This window comes from Rhinolophus sinicus, chromosome 17 (assembly GCF_057876585.1).
Source record: "Rhinolophus sinicus isolate RSI-liver-muscle chromosome 17, RSI-T2T, whole genome shotgun sequence".
In the NCBI taxonomy this organism is placed as follows: domain Eukaryota; kingdom Metazoa; phylum Chordata; class Mammalia; order Chiroptera; family Rhinolophidae; genus Rhinolophus; species Rhinolophus sinicus.
The window spans coordinates 181,922,579-181,936,226 of NC_142517.1; the positions used below are offsets into that span (position 1 = coordinate 181,922,579).

Here is a 13,648-nt window from a genome sequence, read left to right on the forward strand (position 1 = left end):
ATAGTGTGTTCAAAGTGAGGGAGGGAGTATTTAAGGGGATTAATGGCAATGTGTATTTTACTGTAATAAATTATTTCCTTTGCTTTCTTTTTTTTTTTTTTTTTTAAGGAGGGCACAGCTGACAGTGGCCCACGTGGGGATTGAAAAGGCAACCTTGGTGTTATCAGCACCACGCTCTAACCAACTGAGCTAAAAGGCTAGGCCACCCCCCTAATTTTTTTAATTTAAACATTCACCATATGTTTTATCACACCTCGTAAATGGAATTTTATATAATCGAGACTGTACCTGGCACCCTGCTTGATTCACATAATACTGTATGAAATGCATTTTTCTATTGCTTTTTAAAATATCTCTTAAATAACTGCATAAATTTAATTACTCCAACATTAATGAGAAATAATAGTGATTAATACACCTCCTCTTGAACCCATAATTTTTATATACCCATGATACCAAAAGTAAGCAGCCAGAAAGGATTTTTGTTTATTTATTATTGTTTGGCATATTTATTTTCAGTTACATTTGCTGATCAAAACTAAAATTTAAAAGTTATTTAAAATTTACAGAAAGCAGTGGAGGGAGACAATGCCCACTTACAAATCAAAGACACACAGGGAGGAATCACATCGCCATCAAGGCCACCACCCAAAGTCCATCACCCACACTAGCAACTACGAAGAGCTACTTATCAGTAGGATAAAGAACTCTCTGGACAATGGATGAGGTCCATGGCTATTACCAAAAGCCTTATGGGACAAAACTGAAAGTATGAAAAGGAATGAACAAAGAAGAAAGCGAGTGATGAGTTTAATTGGGGAGCGTGGGCTTTACTGCACAGCAATACCCTAGGTTAACCCAAAGACTAGAGTTTTGATTCAGAAACATAGACTCATCCACCATATAGTGTAAAATACACTTGCTGTTCATTAGACCTTAGCCTATCTATTGTGGGAAATGCAAAGAGCCTGCCATATTTCAGCTTTTTTGCATATGCAAAACAGCAGATCAGATGAATCCTGCATCTCATGTCCTTGAAAATCACAGTTAACGGTATGTGTGCTGGGAAATGCAGGGTTTGGGTTGGTTAGAAGCATAGTATCCATGATTTATGACAGTATCTTGTGCCCTTATCCTGTCTTGGGTTCCAATATCTGGTTTGAAATAAAGAAGATTATTATTTTAAAAGGGGATGGGGGTGAGGGATTGGAAATCCCTGAATTCCGTTTTAGTGGAATTTCTATCATCCTTTACAAGCAAAACTCCAAAATAATGACATTACTATTGTTTTTGTTTTTTTTTTTTGTTTTTTTTTTTTTTTCTCTTTTAAAGGCAATCTGAATAGTATTCCAAGTCCATTATTGAAACTCTTTGCTGGTCACATTAAAATGAAAAATCCTGTTTCAAGAGCTTCAATTTTTAAAATAGGCTCAAGCAACCCACTCTCCTTGCAGTTTAGTTCTGCCCAACTTTTCCAGCAATTGAAGAAGGGTTTAAGGACACTCAGTTTCGCTGCTATGAATGGATTTGTCAGTGACTTCCCCATCGTGGGGGAATTACCTAAACACTGAACAAACAAACTAAACCAAACCAAACCAAAAGAGAAAACTAGACACATAAAACCTCAGGCCTTGACTATGCCGTCATATTTTGTTCTACCTCCTCTTCTGGCTTTCTCCCACCCTGCCGTTGGTCCAGCACATGAACCACCGGTCTTATCATGCATTCTGTTTGTCCTGTAATAAACATGCAGCAAACTGTACACATTTGATGATCTGAATGACAACAAAGATCAAAATAAACAATCTGAAGTTTTTCCATTTACCCACGTCAGAGATCAGTAGCATAATTTAAAACAAAATAAACAAACTGCAATTTTTGTTTCCTTCTGTGAGATTACCGTACAGGACCTAGTGATGAAGCTTTTGCTTACCTACAAAATAAAGTATATCTGCCATCTACGTCGATATACAATCAGAATGTTGACTCAACTTTTAAAAAGTTTAATATTTAGTATTCTTTAACCATGGTTTTCAAAAACTGAAGAAGCAAATATTCGCTTTTGACTTTTCCATTGTTTAATCCTCTACTGTGGACAATATTTCTTGCTAGTGTATCTCACCTGGGTGTGCAGAACTCTCGGTTCACGCCACTGAACGGAACAGTGTGGCTCCCTAGTGCAAGTTTCCTGAGAGCCCCTTCCCTGAGCCTGTGCCAAGAATCAAATCTTGGCCACTTAGTGCTCTGGGCTCCACATGTGAGCTCACGGCGCGTTGAGCAGCCATGCTAACTGAGATGGATAGCCCTGTCAAACAGGAAGCTGGCACACCAGGATGCAAGCAGTGGGATACAATGACCTTTACATTCAGAGAAAAATATCCCTAAAATGGCATGAAAAGTTTATGGGGGGGGGGGGAAGGGGGGGGTTCCTTTATTTCATTTAGGCCAAGTAGCATGAAATAAAAGCAATGGTGCCAGTATGCAATTTGCTTGAGATCAGATTTTTGAATCCCTCACACGAGGAAAAGTCCTCAGAGAAAGGAAATGAATCATCCTTTATTACACTGCTTTCAAAGCAGTGGACTCTACGACTCAGCTGTATTAAGGCACCAGACAGGCCAAGCGTTCTGGTTCAGGATGCACTTGGACTCACAATAATCCATGGATACTACCTGCCCTAGGAAATTATTCCTGACCCCCTGGTTTTGGATGGGTTGCCTTCTTGGTAGAACTAAGATATAATTTAAATACTTAATTAAAGCATTTTTAAAAAAGTAATGATCTGCTTACAGAATCACAGTCTAGAGCTTGGGAATTTATACCCCATGTCCTAGGTCACCATATTTGTAACTTGGAATAAATTGCTTAATCTCTCATCCTTCCCTTATTTAAATAAACAGACTAATGACTGCTAGTTCTTAGGAATTATATGAAGAGGAACTCATAAAAAACATAGCAAAGATCCTTGGCACATACACAAAGGTTAAATAAAGATGATAAATTATAAGAATATACATATGAAATACGTAAAACAAAACCTGGAAGTCACATATTTCTCTCCTTTAGTTATAACCATTATCCTAAACACAATTCAATCATTCAGCTTTACAAGAATAATTCCATCGGGTAAAAAAATTTTTTTCCATTCTTCAAGGTTTGGGAGGTATTTTTGTTATTTGTTCTGTCAATTCTTTGGCATGAAAGAACAATGGGCTATGCTTCAGAATGAAGCAACACAAGCTAACAATGGGCTCTCCAGTGCTGTACAATACACAGTGAAATAATGATGCAAATTTAATACTTAATTAAATAGGTAAGAGAAATTGATCGCAAAGTCACTGAGATTTTTTTTAAATGAATGGATTACATCAAAACTACAGAGCAGTTTTCAAAGATACAAAAATACGGAAAGATGTATCTACGTTTTTCTATTTAATTAAAACGTGGATTGTAAAGTGCAGAAGCTGCAGTAAATATATTTTTAAAACTGAATGTTTATAAATCATGTATTAAAGTTTAAGTTAGGAGTCAAATATGTCTGCACTGGCTCTGAGAATACCAATTTGGGGACTTAAAGAAAAATAACAATTATCAATGCAAAAAGAAAAAAAAACCTGTGATGATCACTTTGAAACTCAAGTTGATTTGTGTGGCTCTAGAGGTGCTGGTCAAATTCTTCCTATTCCCCAAAGAAACCAGGAAACAAGACTCTGCAAAAAATATTCTGCTGTTCACAGTTTGGGAAAGATGCTAAATCTGACCTTTCTCCTCCAACCCTTGTTTGGAGAATTATTTCAGGGAGCACATTCTTCCTCAAATCATGACACAGGAAAAGCATGAAGAGGAGAGGGAGACGCATTAATACCTTGTGCCTGAGCTGCAGAGCTGTGGGAGTACCCCAGGGCCAGGAGCGCGGTCTCCACCAGCTGGCTAAAAAGCACGTCTTTTCGAACCAGGACGAACTCAGCGTGTTCTTCTCTGTTGTCATATTCAAGAGAGCCGTCCAACTGCTCCACCACACAAAAGACAGGAATCATCAAACCTGGAGGGACAAAATTCAAGAGCGAAACACAAACATTACAAAGCAAATCTCAGTCACCATGATGACAAGGGAAGAGATAGTTATAAAAGTCACTCATCTGTGATCGACAGTGGTTTAGATTAAACATGCCTCTTAGTCAGTGGGACTAATGGGAAAGCTGTGGATTTTCTCCCTTCCATTATTATTATCAGACTGCAGCAGAATTGCCCTGGGCCATGGCAGAAGCCCTCAGATTCTAGGCGTTAAAAAGTGAAGTGTACCAGGCAGAGGTGCCCTGAGAGACCTCAGGTTCATAGGCTGCATTTAGGTAAGGGCGAAACAACCTTCTAGACACTTGCACCCTTCCTGTCTATGGTTTTTATCATTAACTTAATCAGGAATAGTATTTTTCAGATCAGATTTGCTTTTGTCTGGAAATGCTGTAAATTACCTAGTAGGAAGACAGATTTGCTTCCAGGGCCTAAACTAGTATGTGAATATGTAAAAGAAAGTCAATGGGCATTTAAAAGAAGTTTCTCCTGTACCTTTTATTTTTCTAAATCCTGATAAATAGGTCATCAATTATCCTGAAAACACCTTTTTCATGAAAGGCCTAACTGATGGTTAACTAATGTAAAAATATACATCCAAATACAAAACTTTGTCTTTCTTTAATTATTATTTTATACATTAACACCAGTTACCATTAGAAAGGGATTATCACTTCTTGTGTTTTCAGAGAAAAGAAGTAAACTACGCTAAAGAATAAAGCAAATTAGTCTAGTTGAAAATCTGTTGAAATCTGTTGTCACTGAAATATTTCTCTGCTTTGTATCAAAGTGTGAAAACCTAAAAAATGTTTAATTTGCCAAAGATTTTTTATAAACTGTTTTTTTTTTTAAATTTTTTTTAAAGTTATGCAGGCATTTAAATCTAAACACAGCCAAGGCGTAAGAAGATCAAAGTTTTACCAACATACAAGTAATAAACATGGACTCTGCCCTATTTAATTTACACAAATTAGTATGTTGTGGGTCTGTTCTGAGTCTTCTCTTTGTGCAAGAAAAATCAAAAGTTACGAAGGATGGATGGGCAAGCAGAGAAATGGGGGAAACAGAAGATCAGCTGGTCACTGCAAAGGCACTTCACACTAAAAATAAGACCTCTGTGTGAAATGACAGACGCAAGTACAGTCTTTGACACATAGAAGGCATAAGATTTCTTCTAGAAGCCCTTCCCTATTGCACAGACCCTACAAGCCTCCTGACTCACTCTGATCTGAAAATCAGAGGGTGGGAGCAGACACTCTGCAAACTACCAGTTCACAGATTTAGATTTTTGTTCTAAAGATAATACAATGGTACAACTGGTTCCCATGTGCTAATTATTATTATTAAAGATAATAAGTATTGGGTGTAATTATTAAATATCATCATTATTAACAAGAACAATACTCATTAAAAATTGTTATCATTGAAGATCATGGTAATTATTATTAAGCCTGACAGTCTCACAAGTCACACCATCCCATACCTGAGACAACCAGTGACTCAGTGTTCACTCCTAAGAACAACAAAACAGCACTATTGTCTATCCAGGGTATAGATATATGGAAAGAAGGAAATAAGGGTGGAGCAGACTGACAGTTTTAGACAAAGAAGAGAATTTAATCTGCCCACATGGTGCCTTATAAAATAGCTTTTTATATTGTGAACAGTACTGGCATATCAAATGCTTATTTATTTATGCCTAGTTTATCCCCACATCTATGTAAGACATGTGATGAATAATAAAAATTGGATGTCCTCCAAATATCTCTGTGGCCATTCATTTACCCAGTTTTTGATTCCCTGAACACCTACTGTGTGCCAGGTAGCCCTCACGGTGCCAAGTGTAAAAGTGAGAACAAGTCAGAGGTGGGTCCTGTCCTCAGTGCAGTTGCAGGTGTTGTGAACTCTTCCTAAGCAAGCACAATGACATTTTATACGGCCCATTCCTGACCTGCAAGGAATAGCCCCCATTTAGACCTTTTAACTCTTAAATACTGGTATATGATATTTGTCCGAGGAAGCAGGTGGATTTCTATTTTTAATGATTTAAATATATGCACACCTAGGGCCATGCAGTCAGTGGTGCCATAAGCTACTTCACCACTAATTCCTGTGTGTACATAAGTTTCGGGGCTGAAAATCCATGTGCAGTTCCTTATGTCAACACCTGAGTGTCACACATCTGGGAATTACAGATAAGACCTTTAAATGAATCCAGTTGCTCCATAAGCGATCATGTATCCATGACTTAGGAACCATAAATCCTCTTCAAGTGTATAGTCAATTGAAAAAACTTAAGACCTTACCAATTTTTAAAAATAATATTATCAGTTCAATGAGCTAGATACAAAACACATTAAAGCACAGGGGTCTACACCATGTAGGGATTCATGTTTTGAAATATTTCCTAAACATGTTAGGTAGTGACTGAAGTAAGCAATTGTTATCTGACATAATAACAGTAATTCCTTACAGTCAAAAACCAAGCAGCCATCCCTCAGAGGCATCGCCTACTTTGAAAAAAAAAGGGGGGGGGGGGGAATAAAGGAGTTTGAGGTCACTTATAAAATAAAACAATATTAACCAGAATGTACGATGATAAAATTTGTTCGGAAGGCCCATGCGTACGAGAGGCCAAACAATATCATCAACAGGTTACATTTAATCCCTAGAAAAATGTACCTTTTTACTAGAATGTAATTGATCTAAACTATTATGAAATTTTTACAATGAAATGCAATTTTTACAAAAGAGGGAACCAGGAAAAATAGATTCAATTACTAGCGACAATGACAAGAGCAATGAGAAATAGTAAAACACTGAAATTGAGGTGAAGTGTGAGGAAGAAGAAAATTAAGACACAGATTTTAAAAAGGCTTAAAAACATCAAATCCCCTGGGAAAGAAAACTATAAAAGGATGATTATAAATATATACCAAAAAAATGATATTTATCCATTTGGTCCCCCCACTCTCTCCAGGCAAATATAGGGGGGAGAAAAGAAAAAAAGAAAAGAAAGAAAAAAAAAGTGACAATGGATGAAAAGGAAAAAAAGTGCTTGGAAAGCACCTCAAAAAATAAGAATGGGAAGAATTAAAAGATAAGTTCCAATAAAAGAAGAGCAATGTAAAACTAAAACGTATTTACAACAAAATTTGGAAATAAGAAGAAAAAAGAAACTCTTTTTCTAGCCTATATCTAGAGCTTATGGCCTTATTTTTTCTTTTATTGTAGCACAGACCCATTTCCAGATGATCAAGAAGAGAACTTTGAACCCTTTTCATGGTAAGCCTCGCTAAGCCTTTTACAATTGTGGCAGGTAAGCAAGTAGCTTAATCTAAAGGACAGGCACACAGCCCCAGCCATTTGCAAAAAAATTAAGAGTTGTTCTGCCAATTGGGATAAATGGTGAATTCTGTTGTCATAGAGGCAAAATACGCCTGGGACTCTCTCTAGTACAAAAAGGCACTTTCCCAACTGTCGTTAGTTATGATGCTCAAATTGTCATTTTCATTATGACATTATTTCTGATGTGTGTGTAATTATATAGAGTTAACCTGATCTTCCCCACTAGAGCCATGCGAACAGAGTCCTGTGGGGAGATGGTTAAAGGTGGTGGTGACCAATTCCACGTCAGGAGGCAGGCAACTCTTGCATCAAATCCTGGCACCACCACTCTGCACCTGAGGGGGTGACCTTGGCTAACTTATTTGACATCTCTGGGGCTCACATTCTTCCTAGGCAAAATGCAAATAATATCTACATCGCAGAACTGTTGTGAGGATTCCACAAAGTAATGTAGTTAAGGTTAAGTTTGCTAACAGATAGCCTTCAAACAATGGAACCTATTTGTTTTTCTTTTTTTCAAAATCAGTACCATTGTACAGAGGAAAAAAAGAGACGAATAAATTTTTTCAGGGCCCACAGTCAATGCCACGATACTAACTAAAAAGCATTTCTGCAGAATAAAAATGTTATTAATAATCATTGAATGGTCTGATGATATAAGATGCAAATAATTATGGCTTAATATGTTCAGTGTGCCCCATCACAAAAAGGTGCAAGTGTTAAAAGCACTGTCCTTTATACTCCAAAAGTGCCTCCCCAAGATAATAGCTATTAGCCACATGTGGCCAAGCATGGGCAATGTGGCTAGTCCTGACCTGAGATATGCTGTAAGGATAAAATACACACTCGAGTTCAATGATGTCATATGAAAAAAGAAATAAAAATAAACATACCATCCATCAATTTTTCAATTAACTGCATATAGAAATATTTTGGATATATTGAGCTAAATAAAATATATTATTAAATTATTTCCACCTGTTTCTTTAACTTTTTTTTAAATGAAGCTACCAGAAAATTTAAAATTATACATGTGCCTCATACTTTCTTTCTATCAGAGCTGCTGTAAGCAATCTGTCAAACACCAATCTACACAACGGTTTTCCTGACAGGATAGATTGATCCAAAACTGATAGCTAGGACAATGGAGCAATTGTCTTGAGCATTTCTGGAATGCCCCTCAGTTAATTTTCCACTGTGTTCCAGATCTTAGGAGCACTGAGCACAGATACACTCTTGATTATACTCCACAATCTAACGTGATATCTTCTCTGCATCATCAAGGAAATTGTATGTTATTGTTTCATTCCAAATTACATTAATCCAACTTCATGAATAGGAGAAAGGCTTTTTTCCCCTTCCCTTCATTTTAAAGAACAATTATAGTTTTCAGGAAATGCCACAACACTGGCAAGAAAGGGACCTGAGGAACAAGTATTCTTTAATTCTCTGGGTGTCTAACCTCAACAATGAAAGACAAAAGAAGGTCCAGTGGTGAGGGGTCTAAATGGCAGGATTCTACTGCCTCCCACAAAAGTTAGGACACAAAACCCACCTCTCATTTGCATAGCTCCTCCTAACTCACCCCTTTCTCTAACATACCTACGTCCCTTAATGTTCCCCCCACATGCACCCTGGGAGAGGGTTAGTCTCATTCTCCTTTAGTAAATGAGGAAATTGAAACTATGCAAAAATAAGTAACATGCCCAAGGAAACCCAGCAAGGCCAAAGAAGAGCAGTTCAGATTAGCCAACTCCAAATTCCAAGGATGCTGTTTTCTTGGGGGTTGAAAACAACACTCCCAAACCCACACCCACAAAAATGTAAAGGCTTGGCCTTTTAGTGAAGGACCCCCTTCACCACTTGCTAAGTCCAACGGGTGACTTGCATTACTTGCAAGTGCACCTGCCTTTTGAGGGCCTATCACCCGTCAGGCTAGACACAGAGGAAGAACCAAGCAGGTGCCTAACCTTCAGTCACTCACAGACAAAGAAAGACTCATCCTAATGTGGGTGAGCATGGGCTCCGGCCTCCTCCCCAGCCCTTTTGGATCCTCTGTTCGCTCTTTCTTCGACCTGCCTCCTGAACTATAAGAACTAGTCTCCTCCCCTTTTTCAAAGGGCTCCTGAAACCAGGTACTTGGAGAAGGAAGGCGACCAGAGACGCTACTCCCTGCCCTCTGGCTGGCAGTATATCTGGTTCTATCCTGAGAAAGTCCCACAGCAAACTGAAGATTACAAAGGCTTTAGGGCAGAGCCTCTCATATCTGGTATTTGTACAAAACTGGACCTGAAGTAAAGCACCACACTCAGCAACCACCACAATCAATAAATCGTAGAACCCCTGAAACACTGAAACAAATTCTACCAAGTAAACCCAGTGAATAAATAATACAGGGTCTTCCAGAAGACGGGGAGAGAAAGGAGTGACGGGTAGCAACTATCTACTTTTTTTCCTTATTGCAAATTTACTAGAAAAACAACACAACCACATACCTGCTCTATAACCTCATATTCATTCTCTCTTTTTCTCTCTCTCCGCCCACTCCCCTCTCTCAAACAATCACAGTCACACAGACAAAAAGAGAAATAACCTGCCAGCATTAACCTCTGGACACTTCTTCCTACCCTAAAACAATAAAGGCAAGTCTGAGCACCAAGAATTGCAACCAGAAACAGAAAGGAGGAATGAGGTGTCCCTCACCTCCTCCTTGGGGTCCCAGGCAAAATTTCCAAATGGATCAAATGTATCTTTCCTCACTCTTCTCTTTCCGGGCCCTGCTGCCCTCTCCCAAGCACCCAACCTCCTGAGCTCTGGTAGCCAGAGGCTCCACATTCCACCATTCCACTCCTGCCACTCATTTCCCCAGGGGCTGAGCTCGAAAATTCCAAAGAGATAAAAAGATGCTAAACTTTACTGTTTGAATGGTTTAGTAGTGCTTTAATCTCCTTAGATACATTTTCATTGTAAAAGAAATACACTGTATCTTTGTACAGATTAATTTCTAATAGAAGAAATTTCAGGTAATGAAATAAAGACAGACATGTTTTCACCAGTCTTGGGATGGAGGGTGAGCAAAAACTTTGGGTGGGGGGTGGGGGGCAAGGGAGCTATCCATAGGTGGACCAGAGGTCCTCTAGGCTCCCCTAAGCCACTTTCCATCCTTTGCTTGCAAACTACAGATTCTCTGAAGGATTAATTCATTTGTTATTGTTGCTTGTTTTATTTTTAACTCTTGTTGAAGACGAAGCTGGAGCAGAGACAGAGGTGGGACACGGAAAACCTGGGTCGTTCACAGGTGGAGAAACAGAGTCAATACTACGAAGAAGGCAAAATCTGCTTAATAATTACTCTAAGAGACAAACTGAGCTAAATATGCAGAAATTCAATTCCATGTTCATCCATGACCCAGTTGCTTGTATCTCAGGATTAGACCTCCAACGAAAATTTCAACAGTAAAGCTCCTTGATGCCTTTCTCCCTGCAAGGAGGTGGAGTGAGAAGGGGATAAGATTATCCTCAAGAAATATGTTATCCTCATAACTCTGTCTAGTAAAACCAAAAGCTACTCTGCAGCCCCTGAAGCAGATCTTAACTTTGGAAGATAAGAACAAAAAAAGGCCAGGGGTGGGGATGGCCAGGTAAACTCTGGTCCTCTCTCACTTATTACCCCAAAGGCTCAAATTGACCTTAAAGTGCTAGGGAAGAAAGATGGATCTGGTATTCCAGACCTGATTTCAGGCCTGTCCCCAAACAAAGAGGTCACAATGCAACCTGAAGTCAGATCTGAAGGCTGAAGGATAAATTCCAGGTCTCTCAATACTCTTCAGTTACAGAAATGTGGTGGCAGGATCAAGTTGGCCTGGCAGTTTGCAAAACAGGATTTTACAGGCACACAGAAGGCACAGTGTGGCTACTTATCTAAACAAAAAAGCCTGAGCTACACCTGGGAACTTGGCCATAGCAAGCCCGACCCAAGAAACTAAATTCCCTGATGTCAGAAACATCCAGTTAGAGTGAATGAGAGGGCCGCCTTTTCCGTCTCCAACATGGGCTGGACTTAGATCTTCTTCAGGCCCCCACTCCCCTCTCCACCCACAAGGTTCACCAATAGCCAGCTCCAAATAAAGATTGGCTCAGTTTAATAAAATGTAATTCCAGCTAGACATTAATAACCACCATTAGTAGGCAGTGTCAGTTCTGGTTTTTTTCCCATGACACCCCAGCGGTTGAACTTATCTGCCTCACTTTGGCCCTACTGCATTATATTCAGCACCGGCAGACAAGGAAATCTTGCCAGGAAATGATCCACACAAGTGGATTCAGGAGCGTGTTCCACGTTCTCTGGGGGAAGCACACCAGACCACAGGGCCACGTACCACCACTGCTAACAGACCACCAGGAAGGCCCTGAGCTGGACTGGTATACAACTCAAGGGGCTGGCAACACGACACCCTGGAACTGTACACACCCTGGGGGGCTTATCTGCAGTCCTACTCATGTCCAGCCTTGAAGCACCTCAGCATCTTTTCTAAATTTAGTAACCACAGAGAGAGAAACAAAATGTGTATTGATCCTGGATTCAATTTTTTTTTTTTAAAAAAAAAGGACAACAGTGGAATGTGCAAGTTTCTATATCACAGAAGAGTTCAATCATATGGCATATTGTTTAAGTATCCGCTACTTCAACACTAAATTCTTGAGGTTCTTTTCCCAATGGATTAGAAACGCATATATTCATAAATCTTGAGACTCGATGGCATGTTAAACTGACTATACCATAGTTCATTAATACCAGGATTTCTGTCCTCCATTAAGTAAAATTTTATTGTGGCGGCTTCTCAGAGGATAACATTTTAAACAGTATTTAAGTAGAGATATATTCACCACTCCCCTCATTCTCATTATCATCTCTGGAAAAGGAATTTGCAAATCAGAGTAGTCCCATTAAGTCAAAAGAGAGTCAGTAAAAATTGTCTTTATACTAAGATTGGCTTTATCATCTCAGATTTTGAGCTCTGCCTACATGTTATTTTATCAAATTTAACAATTAAAATTTAAAAAAAAATATGTTGATTAATTTCTCCAGTGTAGTATTAAGGAAAGGTTAGCTGTACTGAGGTTCTCCAGCAAGGAATTAATAAAGGAATCAAGCACTCAGCTCTCAATAAGACAAGACTGCTCAGATTTCTAGTGGGAATATTTCATAGCACAAGCATGTTTTCTTTGGGGAGTTTAACTTACCAAAATTATTAAAAATTGAGATCAAACACTGGTGCAAAGCCCCATAGGAAATCATACTAGAGTGGAGAGAATTTTATAAAAAAAAAAAAAAAAAATTTACCCTGAAAAGGTAAAGTTTTTATCGTGAAAAATGAAAGCCTTTCTCCCTCACAAAAGGAAATTCTACTGTCTATGTTTAGGGTTCAAACAGCATGTAAGGATATGTAATGATGTTTAGTAGATGTGTAAAAATCATCACTATGAAATAAATGCAGATTTCACAAAGCCGACCTTAAACACTCAGGCTGCCATCACCATCCTCTCCCAGCTACTAAAAGCCAGTCTCTTTCTTGTACCCAACAAATGCCTCTACTGAGATGTAACAGCAACCAAGCTCTAGAGAAGGCTAACAATAGGAAGAGAAAAAGAAAAGACTAGGAGGAGAGAGTAAGAAAGTGAAAATCATAGTGTGTATTCTGCAGTTCCCTAAGGGGACACTGAAATCTGTGGATTGCAATACATAGGATATTATTGTTGTGACTGAGACGAAGTTAATAAAACCCAGCATACAGACTGGGGAAACTCGGATCCCCGCTGATGGACTACTTCCCAGACAAGATATTTTAAGTATATATGTATGTACCTGTGTAATTTATAGGAATTACTTAAATAAGAAAAACAGAACAGAGAAAACTAGTATATTTTTTCACTTTATGATTCTAAGACATCCCCTTTATAATTTATATAATTTCCCAAAGAAAATATTAAATTTAATGTAAAAAACCTAAGAGACCCCTTAAGCCACTGTATATAAATTCATTGAAAATCTTTTCATCCTTCATATTATGCAAAGGATACCACCCCGCCAAAGGAGGAATATTATTCTACTTTGAACTATCTTTGAGAAGTGTCACCAAAACCCAAAGTGATTTGCCTCCTGAAAAAAGTGATAAATCTTTATACTAAAATACAAATTTCTACCTTCCTTAAAGAAAACAAAACAAAAA

The 13,648-nt window shown here is 38.5% G+C and overlaps 1 protein-coding gene across 2 annotated transcripts in view; it reads right to left on the bottom strand.

Moving 5' to 3' along the window:
• The window catches only part of SATB2 (SATB homeobox 2), a 179,315-nt gene that overhangs the window by 147,221 nt on the left and 18,446 nt on the right, over nt 1-13,648 (bottom strand). For both annotated transcript variants that reach the window (XM_074339724.2, XM_019746481.3), the window contains one exon: nt 3,866-4,042. In XM_074339724.2, coding sequence (XP_074195825.1) covers nt 3,866-4,042 — 177 coding nt within the window. The remainder of the gene's footprint in view (nt 1-3,865; nt 4,043-13,648) is intronic.